Here is a 19398-nt window from a genome sequence, read left to right on the forward strand (position 1 = left end):
CTGGAAATATGGACCAAGCAGCTATGTCACACTGGAGAGCACCTTGGAGTGTGGCTTCCCCTTCCCTGTTTCTCACCTCTACCTCCTGGTGCCCAGGACTGAAGCAGCAACACAATTTAGCTTCAGGTCACAATGGTTTGGCTTAGCAGAAAGGACTGCTAAGGGAGAGCAGAAGGGAGCCAGCGCTGGAACCCCTCTGATCCTAGGAGATCTGGCTGGGGCTCCAGCAGACTTCCTGCTTCCTGAGGCAGCCAGCAGCATGTGCTAGCTGCTTGTCTACATTGCAGTTCCCAGCCCACAGCAGTGGGCAGGAAGGTGTAGGAAGAAGTGAGGAAGACTTCTTCTGGGGAACTTCTCTGTGGCAGGGAGATCCCCCTGAGGCAAGGGCTGTGGAACAGGAGTCTGATTCTGGTTCTTTAATTCAGATATGGTTTGGAGAAGGGCAGTGCTTTCAAGAGAGATCTATCTGTCCACACATGTGGTCTTGGTCCCCTGCGCCCTGGACTTTTCCCTACAATGGGAGCCTGAGAACTTTGCTGCATTACTGCAGTGGCAACAAGCTACTGAACACATTTCTGACTGTGCAGAGATGCACTTGTCTCCTCTTTGCAACTGCTGTCCTATTGGGCATCAAGAGAAATGTCTAAGCCACCAAGTCCATCAGTCTGGAACCTCTGGTGGATGGGGTCTTGCTGTAGCCATCTCTGTCTGGCAGAGTAGAGCTAATAACTATTAGACAGTGACTGTGGTTTGAATTGGCACCGGGCAAGGGTATGTTGTAGAAAAGGAACCAGCATAGCAACACAAAAGTATGACAGTTTGGGGATCCCAGAGTATACCTACTGCTTTGTGCACTCAGGGAAGAGGTGGAGCTAGCCAGGGTTACTGAGTAATGGTAGCACATGCCTGATTCTTGAAAGCTTTTAAGGTAAATGTGGAGGAAATCAAGAAGAAAGGTTGTGGTTCATCACACAGTGACTGCACTCAGGGAGATATGCAATTGTTGTGCCTTTCCTAGACTGATATAAACATCCTTACACACAGAGCTGGGATGAAACAGGCCAGAAGCATGTACTGTCACTCACATGGTGATCTTCGCTGTGTCCTTGGTGGTGTTGCTGCAGAAACTGATCTCAATGCTGGTGACTATGTTTCTTTTCTTCTGCAAGTGGAACTCAACCAGGCTGTGGTGGACTGAGCAAGAGGCAAAGTATGTGGGAGTGAGGACAGGTACTATCAGTTCAACCTACCCCTGCCAAAAGACGGCCTCTAGCACTCATTCCCTGGCCCCACTAGCAGAAAGAAGATTAAACAGACATAAGAAAGAAACTAGTCTCTGTGGTACGAGAGGCATAGCGGGCAGGTCTGCATAGTGCAGTGTAAACAGACAGGCATTTTCACTACCCTTTACTTCAGTCCTGAAGCCATGTGGCTGTCTTAATCCAGGGCTGTGCCCACACTAATAGACCCATTGGAAAGGGCTTTATGTGGGAGATGTGCAGGGTTATTGCTCTTCAGCTGTGTGTCTCAGACCATCTGGGACACAGCAGCTGATTCTGATGGGGACAGTGGGTTGTAAGTACTTGCCCTCCCCAGAGAATCTGCCTCATTTGGTCAACACCCTTCTGACTGTTTTTTTTCTCATTGCTACTTACCACAGAATGGGGCTGAGGGACTGGTCATTAAATAAACTTTCACTTCCTTGGGCAGCTTTCTCATGTTGACACCTGCCTGCTCCAGCAGGCCTGCAGGAGGAAATAAAGCCAGTGCATGGAAAGCCATGAATGACCCAGAACAGCAATATAATTGATCCTGATTCACCTCCACTCACCCCGCCCAACTCTGCTGTCTTGGAGGACAGACTCTTTCTTTATACCAGTGCAAGTGAGAGCAAGCACAGGTATGTGGTGTCTGACAGGTTAACATCCCCTCAGAAAACCTACCAGAAATTCTGGCTACCCCAGGTAATCATCATCAGTGTACCTCTTGGTGGCTTTGTTTCATTCCTCTGCTAACAAACTGTGTCATCAGTTGCACCCATGCAAAATGAGCAAGACTAAAGACTACCAAGTCAGGAAACTTAGTGCAGATGTAAATGACAATGCAAACACAAGGTGCTGGGAAACTGAATTTCATGGTCAAGTGAGAAGACCACCATAACTTGAGGCCTGCACCACCGACTAGCTGACAATGTGGCTTGGTGAGATGGGGAAGGGGTGGCTGGTCTGAAAGCACCAATACCAAAAGTGGCCTCTCCTTATATTCCTCTGGTACCAGACTGCAAATAGTACCAGAGGACACTTCTCGTGCCACAGCCCAGTTTCAGAAGCCTAAAAGAGGCAACTATTACCTTCTCCCAGTCCAGGGAGTTCATCTTTGGGGTCGCCATGGCAGGAATTTGAGAAGGAGGTGACACAGCAACAGTGAGTGGTTTGTAGAAGAATGGGACTTCAGGCTTCAGCTAAAATTTCCAGCTGCTTCCCTAAACAAGACACTTTCTGAGCTAACTGCCCACTTGTTAGGCAGGTGATTCTGGAGACTTGACTCATTTGTGGGCCCTATGAAATGTTTAAAGATCAGAAATGTTGAAGATACTGGTGTTCTACCTTGGGCAATATATGAGCTTTAGAGGCCTACAGCTTCAGGCCTCTCTACAGAAGCCTGAAAACTAAACAGCTTCTCACTGTCCCCAAAGAGATCCAAAGCAAATCCTGCTCAGAGAAATGTGAACAGCGTACTGTGCTCTGCACTGACACCCATCAGGAATGTATTGTCATCTTCTCCAGGAAGGTCTCATGCTGGTACTGTACCTATTCTGGGACAGGAGAACAGGAAGGGGTCAACACAGTCCAGGCAATGACCGTTTAAAAAATCTTGATGACTTGCACAAGGGAATGCCACCATGGGACACGAATGTTTCAAGGCACTGACATAGAGATGTACTGCCCGCATGTGATCACAGATCAGATACTTATAGCCTGCAAGAGAAAAGCAGCCATGAGCCTTCCCATTGACTTCAGTCTTTCTGCATGTTCCCAAGGAACTGAGAGTCAAGAAACACTCTTACTGATTCTGCCGCCATCCCCTTCCTATTAATAACATTTTGCGGAGCATCTCTGCGACTACAAGCCCAGATCCCACTACAAGAGAAGTTACACAGGAAGTGTATCTCCCAGACTAACAGAGTCCCCCAGAAGAGGGGGACCACAGGGCTGCTGTGTCTCTACCAGTATACTATTGATGAGGCCCCAAGCTCTCTGCAAGGGAGTACAATAGCTTTGACTCCCACCTGCACTGGGACCCCATCTGTGAGGTATCATAGGTGTCCCCTGTAACCTGACCCTCAATGCAGCTGGCTCATCCAGAACATATTTGAATATTTATCCACACTATTTACTGTGTAAAGTCCTATTCTCTAGAAGGAAAAGGCAGTGATTGTACAAGGCATCTCTCTAAGTATAGACACAGCTTGCAGCGTGAAAACAAAAAAAGCTCTTGCTAGTAGTACCTAAGAGCCTTTCTAGCAAAAGGATTTTCTTTGTTGATGCAAACTCTACTGATGCTAGGGTTTTGGCTCATACAGAAGTGTCACCAAAATCATGTCTCTTGACAGTGGTGCTGCCGAGACACTTGACCTGTATGTGATTTTAATTTCAGCTGCTTGTTGTACTGCTGAGAGGAGATGTGGGCCATGAATCTCTGCTGCCATGTGTCTTTACAAATACATGGTGTCTCACTTTGATGTCTGCCCTGACTAGCAGGAGCTGGTTGCCAAACAACATTTTCACAGGCTGCTAAATGGCCATGAAAGCCCTTTGCTTGGCCACAGAGTGTTCTCACCTGCAGAGATGAATTGGGGGCATCCTGGCTGATCTTTTCCTCCATTGACAAAATAATCGATGTGGCCTACAGGAATCCGGATCCCGAAATCTGAAAGGAGGTGAAATGCCACTTCATTCTTGACTCTTCTTGGCTTTACCCTACATGGTGTTTGACAGGCCTCAATAATTGGTTGAACATTAGTAGTGCTGAACCCAGCTCCCGTGCTGGAGACAGCAAGGACAGATTTCCTGTTCCTACATGCCCACGTTGTGCAGGTTTCCTGCACAGACTAGAGAGTGCTCCAGTTCCCCTGACTGGGAACTGTGGCTTAATCACCACCTCTGTGACTCAGGTTCTTGATTCCGTATAAAGGAGAACAAAACTGACCACAACCTTAATGGCGGATTATGAGGCATGATTGAGAGTTATGTTGGTAGACATTTTCATGATCTCCAGGCAAGAGGTGTGACTCAAAGGCACCACATTATTCTTTAGCCTATGTAGACCCTAAGTGCTTTAGAAAAGTTACTCTGTTGTTGCACCAGCTGTTGGTTTGACTCTGTTACTTTCCACCAGCACTCACAGTGGCACATTTCTTATGTCAGGTGGGAAAAAGCAAAGTGAGACCAGACATGTAAATTCCTTCCACATGGTAAAAGTCACGACGAGCTGACTCTGCATAAACTCACTCTGCTGTAGCAGGGTTAAGGAATAAATATTTGGTGGAAGATTGCCCTCTGTCTAATCTCCACCTGTCTGTTGCTGTGAAGTGCTCTGGGGTATGGATACCTGCCAATGAATTCATCATTAAAGCCTATCTAATCAAGAAACTTTCTCAGAGTGAAACTGAACTCATGGTAATCTGGCATAAAAGGGACAAACACCTACACACTCCTTAGCAATAATGATGGCAGGCGGAACAGAAGCATGGGCTGAAGAAGGTGGAAGCCAGCTTACTGTCAGCATCAGTATGAATGGCTTCCACGAAGAGGGCATCCCCAGAATCCAGGCGTTCCTCAGGGCTGGCTCTGGTGTACTTAGGGCCTGCGGGATCCAGGCCTGTAACAAAATCAAATGCCTCAACGACAAGTGCTCTTCAGCCTCTCTTTTTCTTATTTCTGGGCCAGTTATTTTATCCAAAACTTTAAAAATGTTGCTAGGCAGAAGTGATAAATTATTCCCAGGTTGCACTGATTATGCTCCAGAATGGTTTCTGCCCCCGCTAACTTCCACTACAGCTTCCTTACCTTGTCCTCCACTGTTCCGCTCCCCTTTAGCAGTTTTGTACCTCAAGTTTCTCATCTGTAAAGCCATGACTGAGCTTCAGATAACTCTGACAGAGCGGGTGCAGAGCATCTTTTGGGTTTTCAGTGAAAAAGAATCAAACTCATAACACCTGCTCTAATTGTACTGTCATCTCTATTAGCACTACTGTCTGAGAAATGTCACTGAAGATGATCAGTTAAGTGATGAATTCAGCATCCCAGGCATTAACCAATCCAAGCATTACAAAGGTTTGATACTATCAAACATCTTTAAAACAAAGAAGGAGGCTTCTGAGCCCTCTCCCCACAAATAAAATCAAGTCCTTAAGCAGCCATCTATGTTTTTGCCTAAAACTTGCTCCTAGAGCAACTTCTGGGGAGTCAAACGAATACAGAAACTTATCCTTGGCAATACCAAGGAACAGGTTAAAGATCTTTTTTGTTTGTTTGTTCTGGCTGAGGTTTATCCTGTTCACTTTTAATAGAAAAGTAATCTCACAAGATTTTTTTCACTCCTCAGGCAAGAACAGTAGTTTAAGAAGCAGCTCTGCTCCACATGCCACCTAGCCTCAGAGCTGGCCAGTTTCACTGCCTTGGACTCAGTCTCATTAATTCTCTATGGAGAAGGCAACATCAACAATATACAAACTGATGTGTCTGTATTTGTGAGGGGGGAGGGAAGGAGGCAAAGGGAAAGAAGGAAAAAAATTTCTTTCCTATTCTTTCTATAAATAAAAGCTAATAATGGGACAAGTGGTCAGAAGAATTTACTGCTTTAATTTTTCTTCTGCGTTCTTTAATCTTGACACATACAAAAAAGCTGAGAGGTTCCCCACCCACTTCTACAGACCAAGTTCTAGCTAAAGGCTTTAAGAGATACTGAAAAGTGTTATTTGGTATACCTTAAAGTCCTTCCTGAGGAGGGAGAAACACCTAATATGAGCAACAGTCAATTCTAGCACAGCTCTGAGGCAAGCACATTTCTGTACTCTATTCTCTATCCTACCTCCTCCAGGCACAAGCTGCCTAAAATCCATTGAGATGTACATCCTCAGCAGCTAAGAAAACTATTCACTGAAGCTATACTGTATGCAACCGAATTCCTTCAGGCTTTTTCATTTCCTCTGCAAGTATTGAAACAAATTGCTCTTCAGCAATTTTGGATATGGGCTGTTCATTCCAGTTCCTGTACCATTTGCTTTCCTGCACAGGGAAATACCCACAGGAACAGGCATGGGTTAAAGAAACTCACTTCACAAAAATAAAGTCTGTGTTCTGATCTCCAAGACTCACTCTGGTTTTGCTCCACAGCTCTTTTTAGGTATTTGAAAACACTTCAGCAAATTATGGCTCTGGGATCACATTCCTCTGTGCGTCTATGCATGTGTGTGAGGAGGCAGGAGATGAGATCAGACATATCTTGGGTCTAATTCCACTGGTCTTTAGGCTCCTAAATCTGAACTGGAACCTGCAATGCCCAGTGTGCCTATGAAATCATAGGACAATCATGAGTGTAGAAAAAGGGTTGTCTTCTAGCAGAGTTAAAAATGAATGGAATAAATAAACCTACAGAGCTTTTATTACATGTAGACAACATAAAGGGGAAGAGTCTCTGACTCTGAAGTTAATTACTATGGTTTCCTGGGAAAGTGTCTGCTTCTGCTCCTCTGCTGATCATAAAATCCTGGTGCAGGAGAGTGGTTACTCCAAGTCCCTCCTAATGTAGACTTTGATTCACAGCTTAAAAAAGGGCCTGGCATGAAACTCAACTCCTGTTAAGAAATGCCTGTATTTCATGCAGCGTGTGTAGCTGTGACTTGTGAAAGCTGAACTAACATTTCTCTGGACTGCCCTGCTGAGTGTGCAGTGAGACACTCCTTGAGCACACCTCTGTGAGACAGACCTCAGCATGGGCTGAAGCAGACTGGGAGCTGTGGTCACTCTACTGGAGCCTTTATGTCTGTTCCTTCTTGGTGGCATTTTCCCTCTATCAAAATGAATATCCGTCTCTGGGGATTCCCAGAACTTGACAAGACCCTCAACCTGATCTGACTTAGAAGGCAGCCCTGCTTTAATTGGGTGGGGGTGGACTAGAGACCTTCCAAGGCATTCTTCCCTAAAGCAGTCTGTGACTCTATTCATGCTCCATACCTAAAGGCTGACAAGGCTCTGAGTGAATCCAAAAGCTCTAAATATCATGAGCAGCCTCTAACCATCTTTCTCTGTAATTCCCCCATTGCAACCTCTTCCTCACACCCAGGAGTCTGGCTCTCTGTGTTTAAGGTCAGTTCTGATTTGGTACAACTGTGCAACCTTAGACCAGTCTACTGTGAAAACAGCTGACTTGTGGGGGAGAACAGCAAGAAGCCTCATCTGGGGCCTCCCAACATTGGCTCAGGCTCTTGCCTTTGGTCCTTGCCTGAGCTGTGTTGTAGGGATGCCATGCCTAGCCCTGTATCTTGCTGGTCTTGCTTCTATCTTGCTGACTTGACTTCCTGGCTCAACCTTGGGCTTGCCTCATCACTACAGACTTGACTGTGGATGACCCTGGTTCCTGTCACTGGACCTGCTCTGCTCTTCTTGCCCAGATATGGTAGGACGGTGTTCCTTGCCAGGGAGGCCACTGTCCCTGCCTACCTTGTTGTCACCCTTGGCTCTCAGCTCACTTTTTCCTGCAGAGCCGCTCACTCTTGCTGCTCCCCCACAACGACATGCATTGTGGGCTTTAATTTTAAGAACCACAGAGGTATACAGGCTACAAAGTGGAAGGAAAGCATGTGGGTGTTGTGGGGTTTCGTTAGTAACAAGGCCTCATATTCTTTTAAGCTGGCACCAATTTGAAGAGTGGAGCAGAGGTGGAAGGAGCCTTTTGCAAATACATGCATTCTTTTGGCAGTGTGGAGAGGACTGATGGCTGGAAAGACATTGTCAGTCTCTTCTGAAGCTAGGAGAAGCCTGTAAGCTTAGATCTAATGAGCCCTTATGCAATTAAAAGATCACTATGGATGACTCCCCTTCCTTGCTCTTTCATTCTCTCCCTTGAAGAGCAGGTGAGGACCCAAGACTCAGTTTCGTAATACCTGTTATCCGTCCCAGCTGACCGCCATGGAAGTGCCCCACTAGGCCCCCAACATGTGCACCAAGGCTTACCCCAATGATGTGGATGGATGTCCCTGAGACTCCCAGGGCCTGCGGATCAATGATAATACAAATTAATGTTGCTGTAGCAGAAAAGCAAAATACCCTGTCCCAGCCCACACAGCAGCTCCATAACTCTTCTAACATAGGACTGCTTTTGAGGTGTATGGTGGAGAACTAAATAGATGTGCGAATGATGGGTATTGCCCTTTCTGTTTTTCAGAGTCTTTCTTCAGGTCCACAGATGCAAACCCAACACTAACCAGGTCAGTCAGATGCTCCTGTTCGTAACTACATATCCTGTAGCTTCTCCTTCCATGGCTTGCTTCAGACTGAATTTCACCCTCTCAGCTGAGTGACCCATGTTCACCATGTGAATAATCTTTTCCTCAGTAAAGCAGAGGAAATCTTTTTTTCCACTTTTATACCACCATTGTACCAATATCCTGATTAGTATTTTAAGAGTAATTTTTCAGAGATTAAGGATTTATCCATGGGCTGAACTGCCAGCTAAAGCACAGTCACTTAGATGTGATGTGAGATGACTCCATCCAAAGGAATCCAGCTGCCTGCAGGCTAGTCTGCATGATGCAGTGCCATACAATGGAAGGGAATACAGTGCACAAGAGCATGGGGGCAAGATGAAAAATCCTGACTTTGAAATGTATGACGCCATATCCTGAAGCAGTACTGAGGCTTATGAGAAGCCCAATATAGTCTTCTGTGGTGTAGTGTTCCAGGAGAGGCTGGACAGAGAAAGTCCTTAAGTGCTGGACTAGAGCTCAGCACAGACATGGAATGAGTGGTGGTGGGGACACTGTCCAGCTCAGTCATTTGTTCACTGTGTGACCTACTCAGTAATGAGGGGTGACAGTCCTCTCCCCGCCCCTGCAAACCCACCTCCTCATCCTCCTAATGACATAGCAGCTCCAAGGGTTGCCATATTTCTGTATAGAAATGTGTGACTGTGCACAATGTGGTGCATACCCAGGAACTCCCATGCTGTGCAGCCTGGGTCAACATCACATTGAGAGTTTACACATAGCTGGTTAACACAAAGATGTATCGCCCTCATTGCATAAGTGTTGTTCAGCTGTGCTGTGCACAAATGAGCTGGGACACATCTGGGGATTTCCAGCTACTGGAACATATACCTGAAGCCCAAAGCAAATATAAAATAGCCTCAAATCCCACCCTCTCCAGCTCCCTGGACAAAATTTCCAGGCAGAAGAAGAAGACTGTGCAGTGGAGCATGGACCTGAGAAAACCAAAGGCATCCTTAAGGTTTGTCCCAGGCTGGAGAGGCAGCTGACAACTGGGATGTTTTTCCAGAAAATGTCAAAACTCAAGAGAAAAAAGAAAAACAGTGGCATGCTCAAGCCTGGACAGAGAGAGGGAAAAAAGAAATCTCTTTAGTGCTACACAGCATTCACTCTGGAATAAAGAGCCCGCTTGTCCAGCTCCTGGAGACAGCAGGTTGGGAGCAGTTCTCTGGCCATGCTCCCCCCTCCCCCACTGGAAATGCACAGTAGCTTACCAGGAGCTTGCTGATGAATTGTGAGATGGAGAGGGCCAGCTGTGTGACATTTTCCACTGCGGAGGGATAGGCTCCTGTAGACCCATAAACCCAGTCTACTGCAATCACATTCACCTGGCTTGTGTGCAGTATGGCATGGACAAGCCCTTCAATCCAGGAAGGTTTGGTGCCCAAAGCCCTATCAGAAACAAATGTTAGGTGTCTTCCAAAGTAAGGCACGTGCCAATGTGTTGTTCACTGGTGCTGGAGCTTCACATGTCTCAGAGGAGGCTGCCAGACAGTTGCTAAAAGTTTTTTCTGGTGCCAGACATCCACCCACACCTGGCATTTATTTGCGGTGGTGTAATAACACTCTCCAGAATGGGCCAATTCAGAAAGGAACCAGATATTTTAATGAATGAATTTGCAGGGCTCAGACTCAGATCTCAGTCTTGCTATGGTACTTCAGTTAGCCACCACAGAGCCCATCTGGAGTAAGTGAGCTGACCAGGAAAACCTGGATCCTGCTGTGCTACCAACTGGCAGGAAAGTCCTTGGTCAAATCACCTAGTCTTTCACTTCTACATTTCCTCATCTGTAGACAATTAAAAAAAGATTCTATACCCCAGAATTCAAGGAAAACTGAGGAGGCTGTGTTCTACCCACTTCCCCTAATACTACCTGGTGGGGGGGTGTGCTATGTCACATGAGGGCAACAGCTGGTTTTCTGAAAAGACCCTGCAACATCTTCTATGGTTTCATCCTGGTCTTCTGTGCACTTCCCATTCAGGCTTTTGCACATCAAAACAAAAAATGTTTATAGGGTCACACGTGGCTGAAAAATGGCACAGTAAAATAAGCTTGCAGAATGGTGACAGCTTAAAAAAACCCAGCTCAAATCCCTACAGTTTCAAGAATAGAAGTATAATGTGTCTGGCAGGGCTCCTCAACAGCTGACTAATCCGGGCTGTTGATAAATCAGGACATGAACTCCAAGGAGACAATTTAAAGGGGCAAGAATCTTGAAGAAAAGACTTCTTAAGTAAAAAGGTTGAAAGAAGGAAAGAAAAGGAGGTAAAAGATGAGAGAGCAAGAAAGATAATTTCCTAACTTTTTTTAGGCTCCAAAAAATGTGAAACACATGCAAAATAGGCAGCTGGTCACAAACTAAAGGACTTCAATTTGTGTTGTAGTGAGGGTTGTCAGCTGTATTTTCCACACCTCTGGCCCTGGCCCACCAACAGTCTCCCAGACAATTCCCAGGTCCAATTTGGGGCTGAGGACCCTAGACTCTGCACTTAGCAGGTGTTTTGCATGCAGCCACTCCGCTGGGGAGACTAAGAACATCACACAAGCAGGGAGTTTCCATGCCAGCCCCACCCAGTGCTTGGGAATGCCCCAGCAGTGTTTAATTTACCAGCAAAAACTTAAGTCACTGTTCTCTTCTTTCTCTCACCTGAAGCCATGGATTATGATCTTGGTTTCCAGGCTGCTGTTGAAGCTGGAGTTCTTGATGCCATCATCAGCTAAAATCAGCTCGCCACAACTGGGGCTTGAGGAGGTAAACAGAAGAAACTGGAGCTTAAGTTTACTGCCCCGTAGGAAATTTGCTGTCTGGAAGTCAGTGCAGTGGTGCCCTGAGAGCCCATCTCTATTCCCTGCAACGAGAGGGAGTGAATAGCATATTCAGTTTGTGTCTGTGCAATGGAAAAAAAAAAGCTCATTCTAATTCATTAGGAAAAGGAAGGTAGCAATCTTGCTTCTATTGATAAAGATTAAAAGGATAAAACACAAATTAAAATCAGCCTATTCTGTAAACTTTATCTGTCTGATAAAGTTGTTTCTGTCCTTTGATGGAATTCCAGCACTGGCTGGGGAAGATAACTGTGGATGTCATGGTAGCTTTGACTTCTGAGAGTTGTTTTGCTGAGAAGTGAATGACGTTCTGTTGAGGTTTTTTTCCAAATTGGCCACACATGCCAGCTACTAAGTACATTAGATTGAACAGCTGGCTATTAGATCTTTAAAAAAATGGTTGCCGACAGGTAGTCACCACTGAATGGGGATATTTCTATTCAAATTCTGGCAGGCTTAGTAGAAGGTGCAAGTCTAACTGACAATTGTATCAAAAATCCAGAAATAAATACGAGAATGCTGATGACAGAATATGAGAATGCTGATGACAAAATGTGTCAATGATAATTTCCTGATTGATAATTTACTGGATGAAAATGCTTTATGGGAAGGAAAAGGCAGCTACTTTGATCTAAACAACAACAAAAAATCTCAAACTTGTAACTAGTAAAAAACTGAGCAAATTTAGGCTAGAAAGCAAGCATAGAAGTTTAGCAGTATGTATGGCTAGCCGTATGTGTAGCTAGGTTACCCACAGAAGAGCTGGATTCTCCATCTTTTGTCATTCCAGAGGACTGGCTGCTATTTTGGAAGGCTTGTTGAAGGTAAATTGTTGGATTTACTGAAGGACTGAAGATGAAATTTATTACCCTGTGATAAGCAGGAAGCCAAATAATTGATTAAATGATCCCTTCTGACCTAAAAAATGTTACTTTATGAACTGGCATAGTTGCATCCTGCTGCTGCAATGACAATGCATGCACCTTCCCTTTCTGGACTGGAGGAAGCGAAATGGCCTTGAATGTGCATGTACAATAAAATAAAAATTAAAAAAATGTAAAAATCAAACAACCAGCTTCCTAACTGCTGGCTGTTCCCATAGAAGATACTTTACAGTAGCTAAGCGGAACACGGCCTAAGGGTCAGCACAAAGAAGTGAGATTCAACATGCAGATTCTCCCTTAAGGGATGTGACTATCTCTTACTGTTGTTTATTTTGGTCTTCCTGTGTACTGAAGGCAAGAGAGAAAGAGATGTTCTCTGAGATCAGTTTGGAAAAACGGCAGCTCATGAGCCAGCTTAACTAGCAAGGGCAGGTTCAGTGCAAGCACAATGCATGTCAGAAATGGTGTAAGACGAGGGGGATCATGAGTAAAGGTAAGGCAGGAGGTGCACTGCTGAGAAGCTGCAGGTGATGTGGGACTGTAGTGATGGCCACAAAAGCAGTTTCATTGACAGCACAATTAAAGAAAGAAATAGTAGTGTGGCATCTGTTTATTTTCTCTAAGCTACTGCACATTACACTTGCTAAGCTTTCAAAGCAGGAGATGCCAGTGCCAGAGGTCAAGTGGTCCCTCTTCTGCTTCCTTACACTTCAGGGTAAACCCGGATCATTCTTTTAAATCAGGTTAGTGGAATTAAATCACTGAGACCGATTGAATCAAAGCCTGGGAGAAGAAAGGACCATTCTTGCACTACCCTTTCTCCTGGCACCTAACTAGATTATAGCAAGGACCTCTTGACACACAGTTTGTTTAGGGAGAATCGAATTCAGATCCTTCTATGTAAAACCCTCAATCCCTTGCCAGGCACTCATGTTTTTCTTACCTGCTTGTGCTGAGCTGAGCAGCAAGAGGACAGCAAGAACAATGAGCAGCTTTCTCTTTGGATCCTCAACCATCTTCCTGTTAGTCCACTACAAGTACAAGGATTGAACAGGGAAAAACAGCCGTGGTGGTTGCTCGATCAGCTTGACTCTGTTAATGATCAACCAGCCTGTGCTCTTTTGGGAAAAAAGGGTAGGGGTAATCACCTCTGCTCTTATTTGACCATTAGCCAAAGTCTGTGTCAGCAGAGGGCTTCACTGACTTTTTGGTTAAAAAAGATGCTGACACCCCTTTCCTCCCTACCTCCCTTTCCTCAAGGCAAAATTCTCACTTCAGCAATCAGCTAGTGAAACCAGTCCCAGCAAGTTACAGTGCTTTATCCTTGCCACCTAGACCTGTCTGCCAAATTCTGACTGGGAACACTGATTTGTCACAGGGCTTCAGAGTAAGTCCATGCCAGAAGATTCATGCCAGCCTTGCATTTGTGTATTGTCCTATTGCATTGCTGTCTCTCCTCTGTTTCTACTTTTGCTCAGATTCCCATAACTGCCAAAGAAGGCAAAGCAACAGATTGCTTCTGAAATGGAGGGGAAAGACAGGCTAAAAATGTAGTAGCCATACAGTGACCATATTGCTGTGATACGCTCACACTGTACATTTCTTAGGGCAGGGACACTCTTCCTTTGGAGACTGCATTTCAGATACTACAGGAAATAAAAGGATGATCTCAGTAATGCACCAGTATCATAAGCATGCAAATAGTTCAAACAGATCTTTGAATAAAAAACTTTACTGCTTTGGTGTAAACAGATGGAGAAGCATAAGTGCACAACCGAACGTGTATCTAGGAGTCCGTCACACGACATTCATGAGGTGGTGGTACCATCTCCCTGTCTGCGTTAGACTTTCAGCTAAGGGCACACCTGTTTCCTAAGTCTCATTGGTGCGTGTTGGCCCTTGTTGCAGAAGAACAAGGCAGCTTTGCCCTTGACTGTGTTAAATGGTAAGAAGTGTAAGGAGCGAAGGAGCGTTCCCTGTCCAGGCACTATTCTACAGCTGCTTTATTTGAACAACAAAATGAAGAAATTGCTTCAGTCTGATCAGAAAGATGACTAAATACCTTTCCAAAAGCATCAGACATTATTTTCCTTTACAGTTAGTGGCAATAGCAGTCATTTCCTTACTCTAGTTTGCTCCAGCCAAAGGCTTTTGGGGCTGTTTTAGGCAGAAGATCTTTTTATTTCCAAGTCACTCCTGAGAGATATTTCTCCAGTTCTCACAGGGAAGTTAGGCAGCACCAGCTGCCTGGCCTGGAGGGCTACGGAAGCCCTGCCCCATCTGCATCCTCCCATAGACACATATACAGATACATTCTGATCCTGAAATACTTGGCTCCACGATCAAGCTGGCTTATTGTCAGAGAAGTAGGTTCTTAGTATCTCCTCAAATATGCAACTGAGTTTGTCAACCCAATCAATTTTCCAAGATTGAAAGCTGCAATATGAATAGCCAACTCCTGGCTTCCAGCCCACTCTTCATCTTTCCAACCCCAGCACTAGACTCAGGTTGATTCATAGATTGTAAGACAAAAGGCTGTAGACTGCAACGGGCCCGCTCCTTCTTCATTATGCCCACAAATGCCACTGATCTGGATAATCTCCCAATCAAGAAAGAAGGAAATAAACTTGTGAAATCATACCAATAGGCAGTGACATTTCCATACAAGTCTCCAGAGCAAGAGCGTATTTGTGAAAATGACAAATTTCTTAAACTAAACCAAATTGGAGCATCTAAAGAAAACCAGCAAACACTTCTTTCCATTTTTTTATTTAAAATTATGGTAATAAGCTCTACTCTTTGTAGCAGGATGCAACTGTTACTCTTTGCCAAGTTCTATGGAAATTTTGAAATGCCATGTAATATAAGGCAGGCACCGGTATTACAGCCTTAGAGTAAAACAAACCTGCGGCCAAGATGTGCAGATCTGATTTAGTTTTGCGCTGCTATGTGTATTTGCAGAGGTGTTAAACAACATCCTGGTATGCTAAAAAACCCCACATCTTCATGAAATTGAAAATTCTGTTTCCTGAGCAGTTTTTTTTCTGTAATCTCAGATTTAGTAATTCCAGGAAATTTTTTATTGTATCAGCAAACTGTGGTGGTCCCTCATGCAAACAGTGAAAGCCACTCAGTTCCTCTGTGATTAAAATGCTTTTACCAGTAAAACTATTTTGGTATGAAGGTTTTTCTTTTTTTTGTTTGTGAACTTAATTACTCAGTAACTACAGTTATATTAGTTCAGAAACTTAATGTTGGTGCCACATATTTTACTTCGCAATGGGTGTGATTATCATGGCAATGGGAACACTGTTGCAAAGACTTTCAAACCACATTATATTTAACAGTTGCTTACAGCATACAGTCACGAAGCACAGTGTGATTCACTTGAGAATGAATCAGTGATAATGAAAGCAAACTTGATTTTGTGCAAAAATTCTTTTCATTAAAAAAATTGAAAAAATTGTGCTGTCTGCACATTCAAGCAAATGCTGAAAGTGCCCAACTCAGCTGAAAAGGTCACCTCCCCACCCACAAAGTAACAGCTGGCAGAGGCATATAAGCACTGCAAATGCCCAGTAGTCAAGTGGAAATCTGATCACAGGAAAATTCACTTAGGCTGGAAAACTGTTCATTGGTACTGGAAACCATGCAGTCGGGGTAGTAGTGCGGGACCTTGGGGCAAACCAAGCAAATGGCGACTATTTAAAACCACTCCCTGTGGTGATTCCATTCAAGGGAGGGCATGAAATACATGCAGAGCTGAGCTCACTGTACATTAAGGCCTGGATCCACCCTGCTGGAATACTTGGTATCACAGCTCCTGTATTTTCTGTCCTTTGCCTATGGAGTAGAAACCATGGCTTTATGTTAAGCACCTAGGCTCCTATGTATTGTTCCCAGGACTGACAGAGGAACCGGGTCTAGTTCTCACCTCAACAAAAAGTGATTCAAACTCCTGACTTTCAGAAGAGTGTCCTAACTATGAGATAGTAGGAAGAAAATATTAAAAATTGACTTGGCAACTGAGGAAGGGAAAACACAGGCAAGTCTGATTGGGTACTCAGTCAGGAAAGGAGGAAAATCAGTCATTTTCTTGAGTCTTTCAGGAGTACTTTATGGACCTTCTACCTAGTATGACTGTATAAGTACGCATGAGAAGGGAGAATGCATCTGTGCGATGTATCCCTGTAGTCTCCCAAAAATAGAGGAGCCTAGGTGAGGGCACCAGCCACCAGGCTCAAGTTTCTCTCTCACTTTCTCTGCCCTGTGAAGCCCTAATCATCCTCTACAACATGGAGCAGCTCAGTAGGAAGAACTCAGCCCTTCTTTGAGTGCATGTGAGTGACCTCCTGTGGTTCCTTCCACCCTAAAATAATCTGTTTCTAAGTGAAAGTATCAGTCCATGCTTCAGATTTCTCTCTGCTAACTCCGAAGATGTCATAACCTACAGGAAAGTTGTAGTGTGCAAGGTGGGAGGTGGCATCCTCCCAGCAACAAGGTTCAATCCAAAGTCTCTGACATCTTGGGAGGACATCTTACCTGACAAGAGGACTAGTCAGCAGCAGAGAACAGCTGCTCCTGCCACCAGGATATGGCAGGAAGATGGCCACGTTACATTTCTGGTGTAAACACACTGCAACTTGGAGCCTTTACAGGGGATGGAGCTCCCTTTGACACTTGACAGAGATTGAGAATGGAGGGGAAAAGGGAACAGAGGGACAGAAAGTCTTGTGGTGGGTTTCTGTCACTGAGCAAAAGGAATTTATGGGATGGGCCTGACTCCATTTGGAAGCCAGTTACGTGCCACGTCGTTCCAACATAGCTATGGAGAGTGGATCAGTATTATTCTGATTTTGTAAGAACTGAATGAGACAGCATTGCTCAGCCCAAGGTGCAGTGTCATTCTAGCTCACGCTGCAGCCTGCAGTGATGAGGTAAGGGAGCTTACAGCAACTCCTAGAAGGAGGGGACAAAACCACTCAGCATTGGAACATCTTCAGTGTTGATTTTGGAAGGTCCTCTGGTTAGAAATCTCCACGGTTGCCAATTTCTTTTTCTCTGAACTGCTATGGGCACTGTTGTGTGAAGAGCAGAGCTGAGGTTGCTCCAAGTGGTGGTGAATAGCCCGACAGATGCTCGACAGTGAGCGTGTGGGCTGAGCACATCAGGAGAGAGCTAATCAAGGGCTGAACCTGCGGTGAGAGCCTTCCCATCCAGCACTAGTGCTGTGCTGGTCTCTCGGGGACAGACAGTTGAACTCCTGGGAACTGAGCATGCTTTGAGGCCGTATGGTCTGCAGCTGGACCTGCCAGTAGCTGGATTCTTTGCAGCCAGGATAACATTACGAGTGCGATGCAGGTGAAGGAGGATGAAGTATCCACTCGCAGCAGCTCACTGCTGTAGGAGGAAAGCTGGCTCGTGGCTGCCGCTGGAGTGTTTGGCAGAGTAGCAATTTTTCAATCGCTCCTGAGTGTTTGTTTCCCAAAGTGTTGTGGTATTTTCCCTTTCTTCCTCAAAACCACTCTTGTCGTGTCAAGAGACCAGTCACTCATGAAAGGGAATATAAGTTTGTTGTAGTTTTGTGAATGGGCTTCTGAGCAGTTGGTGTCGAAGGAAACCCCTAGAAGTCAGAGCTGGTTTCTGTTTTATTTTTTTCCTTCACTCAGGCAGAAGGGTCCCCCCCACTGAAGCCAACCCAGTCTTGGCTGACATGAGTGAGCATGGCCAGGCTTAGCCTTGAGCCCACCCCTCAAACGGAGACATTGCCGGGTGTCCCCCAAAGAAAACAGTGGGCATTTTGGGGAGCATCAGTGTCAAACACGAGGTTTGACACATACTAGGTTTAGATGACCACCATTTTCTGAGGCAGTGAGCTGCATGTCACCTGCTGAAATGTGTTCTCCCCCTAACCTGTGGGGTTCCCACTCCACATTAAATTGAGCTTTTCAATTAGCAGAGCTGAAAATTCCCTGCTGTAAGAGCAACACGACAATTTCTGTCGCTGGCTCTTGCTGGAGGTGTGCCCCATGAACCAGAAACCCCCCACGGCGGTGTCACCTTGCACCCCAGCTCCTCTCTGGCAGCCGCAACCCACCAAGACGCAGCGCAGGCGGCCGCAAAGTCTGAAATCCCCTTTGCTAATGGAGGCCCGGAGTTTCCAGAGGAACCCTGGTGACTCAGCACGCCAGAAACGCCTTTCACCGCCGGGCGCTCCTGCCGCGGAAGGGCGGGGAGAGGATGCTGAGGGGGCGGGCCGGCGAGACACTTGAGGGCGCGGCGAGCCGGGAGGCGGGCAACGGCTGCCGTCATCTTTCGGGTTTTCGCTGCACAGGATTGGGAGAGCTGCTCGGGAGAGCAGCGATGAGGCTGCCGGTCTGTCTGGGGCGGCTCCTGTTCTTTGGCTCCTTCCTATGTAAGTCGTGAGGGGGGCGGCGGCGGGGACCCTTCCCCAGCCCTGCGCTTCTTCCCCTCCCTGCCGCTCGGCTCCCCTCAGCGGTGTCGGGGCGGAGGGAGCGGCGCGCGCGGGAGCAGGGCGGGCAGTGAACGTTAACGGCGGCGCAGCGGGCAGCAGGGCAGCCCTAACCGTCCCTCCTCAGGCGGCCGGGCGGGCTTGTGCCGCCCCGGGGCGCGGAGCAGCGGCTTCGGAGTTTGGTAGCTGCGGTGCGTTCCTGCCTGGGGAGCTGCCCCACCCGCCTCCCCGGCGGCGGGGACCCTGGCGCGGCCGTCGCGCTGAGCTCCGCGCCTGTGGCTCTCTGCGCGGTGCCGAAGGGGTCTGTCCCTGGCCCTTGATTTTCTGTCCTTCTTAATGGTAGTAGGCAGAATCAAGTAGCTGCCTTCCCCCCGCATTTAACACTAGTATCGCTTAGTATCACCTATCAGTATGTTTAGGATCCTCTCCCCGTCCTTGGTACGGGTCATACTTCTGCCGTGTTTTGTCTCAAACTTGTGCAGATGGGAAGGTTACGGTGGGAAATGGGTGTGATTTTTATGGTACAGTTAACTTCCTGTCCAAGTAAAGTTACTCTGCGCTATGGAGGAAGCACCTCTGCACGAGAGGAGCCTCGTACTCCCAAAGCACGTTTGCGCCCGCTCCCTGCGGTGTTAAGGAGTTTAGGAAACTAGCTTTTATTGTAAA

General features: G+C 46.2%; 3 protein-coding genes across 8 annotated transcripts in view; 2 read left to right on the plus strand and 1 right to left on the minus strand.

The window, feature by feature from the left end:
- Positions 1-6328, plus strand: part of POPDC2 (popeye domain cAMP effector 2) — a 24731-nt gene extending 18403 nt beyond the window's left edge. The window contains exon 4 of one of the 3 annotated variants that reach the window (XM_075512337.1): positions 3658-5549. In XM_075512337.1, coding sequence (XP_075368452.1) covers positions 3658-3695 — 38 coding nt within the window. In that variant the 3' untranslated portion in view covers positions 3696-5549. The other 2 variants (XM_075512316.1, XM_075512294.1) reach the window with 2 other exon arrangements.
- The window catches only part of PLA1A (phospholipase A1 member A), a 17348-nt gene extending 4069 nt beyond the window's left edge, over positions 1-13279 (minus strand). The window contains exons 1-9 of the mRNA XM_075512353.1: positions 13204-13279; positions 11198-11399; positions 9763-9940; positions 8168-8276; positions 4780-4881; positions 3841-3930; positions 2811-2978; positions 1656-1745; positions 1086-1194 (exon numbers count right to left, since the gene is read on the minus strand). Of these exons, the coding sequence (XP_075368468.1) occupies positions 1086-1194; positions 1656-1745; positions 2811-2978; positions 3841-3930; positions 4780-4881; positions 8168-8276; positions 9763-9940; positions 11198-11399; positions 13204-13276 (1121 nt within the window). The 5' untranslated portion in view covers positions 13277-13279. The remainder of the gene's footprint in view (positions 1-1085; positions 1195-1655; positions 1746-2810; positions 2979-3840; positions 3931-4779; positions 4882-8167; positions 8277-9762; positions 9941-11197; positions 11400-13203) is intronic.
- Positions 13280-18551: 5272 nt separating this feature from the next.
- CD58 (CD58 molecule) overlaps positions 18552-19398 on the plus strand; it is a 34296-nt gene continuing 33449 nt past the window's right edge. For all 4 annotated transcript variants that reach the window (XM_075512393.1, XM_075512407.1, XM_075512400.1 and 1 more), the window contains exon 1: positions 18552-18675. In XM_075512393.1, the coding sequence (XP_075368508.1) occupies positions 18624-18675 (52 nt within the window). In that variant the 5' untranslated portion in view covers positions 18552-18623. The remainder of the gene's footprint in view (positions 18676-19398) is intronic.

This window comes from Mycteria americana, chromosome 1, assembly GCF_035582795.1.
Source record: "Mycteria americana isolate JAX WOST 10 ecotype Jacksonville Zoo and Gardens chromosome 1, USCA_MyAme_1.0, whole genome shotgun sequence".
Lineage (NCBI taxonomy): Eukaryota > Metazoa > Chordata > Aves > Ciconiiformes > Ciconiidae > Mycteria > Mycteria americana.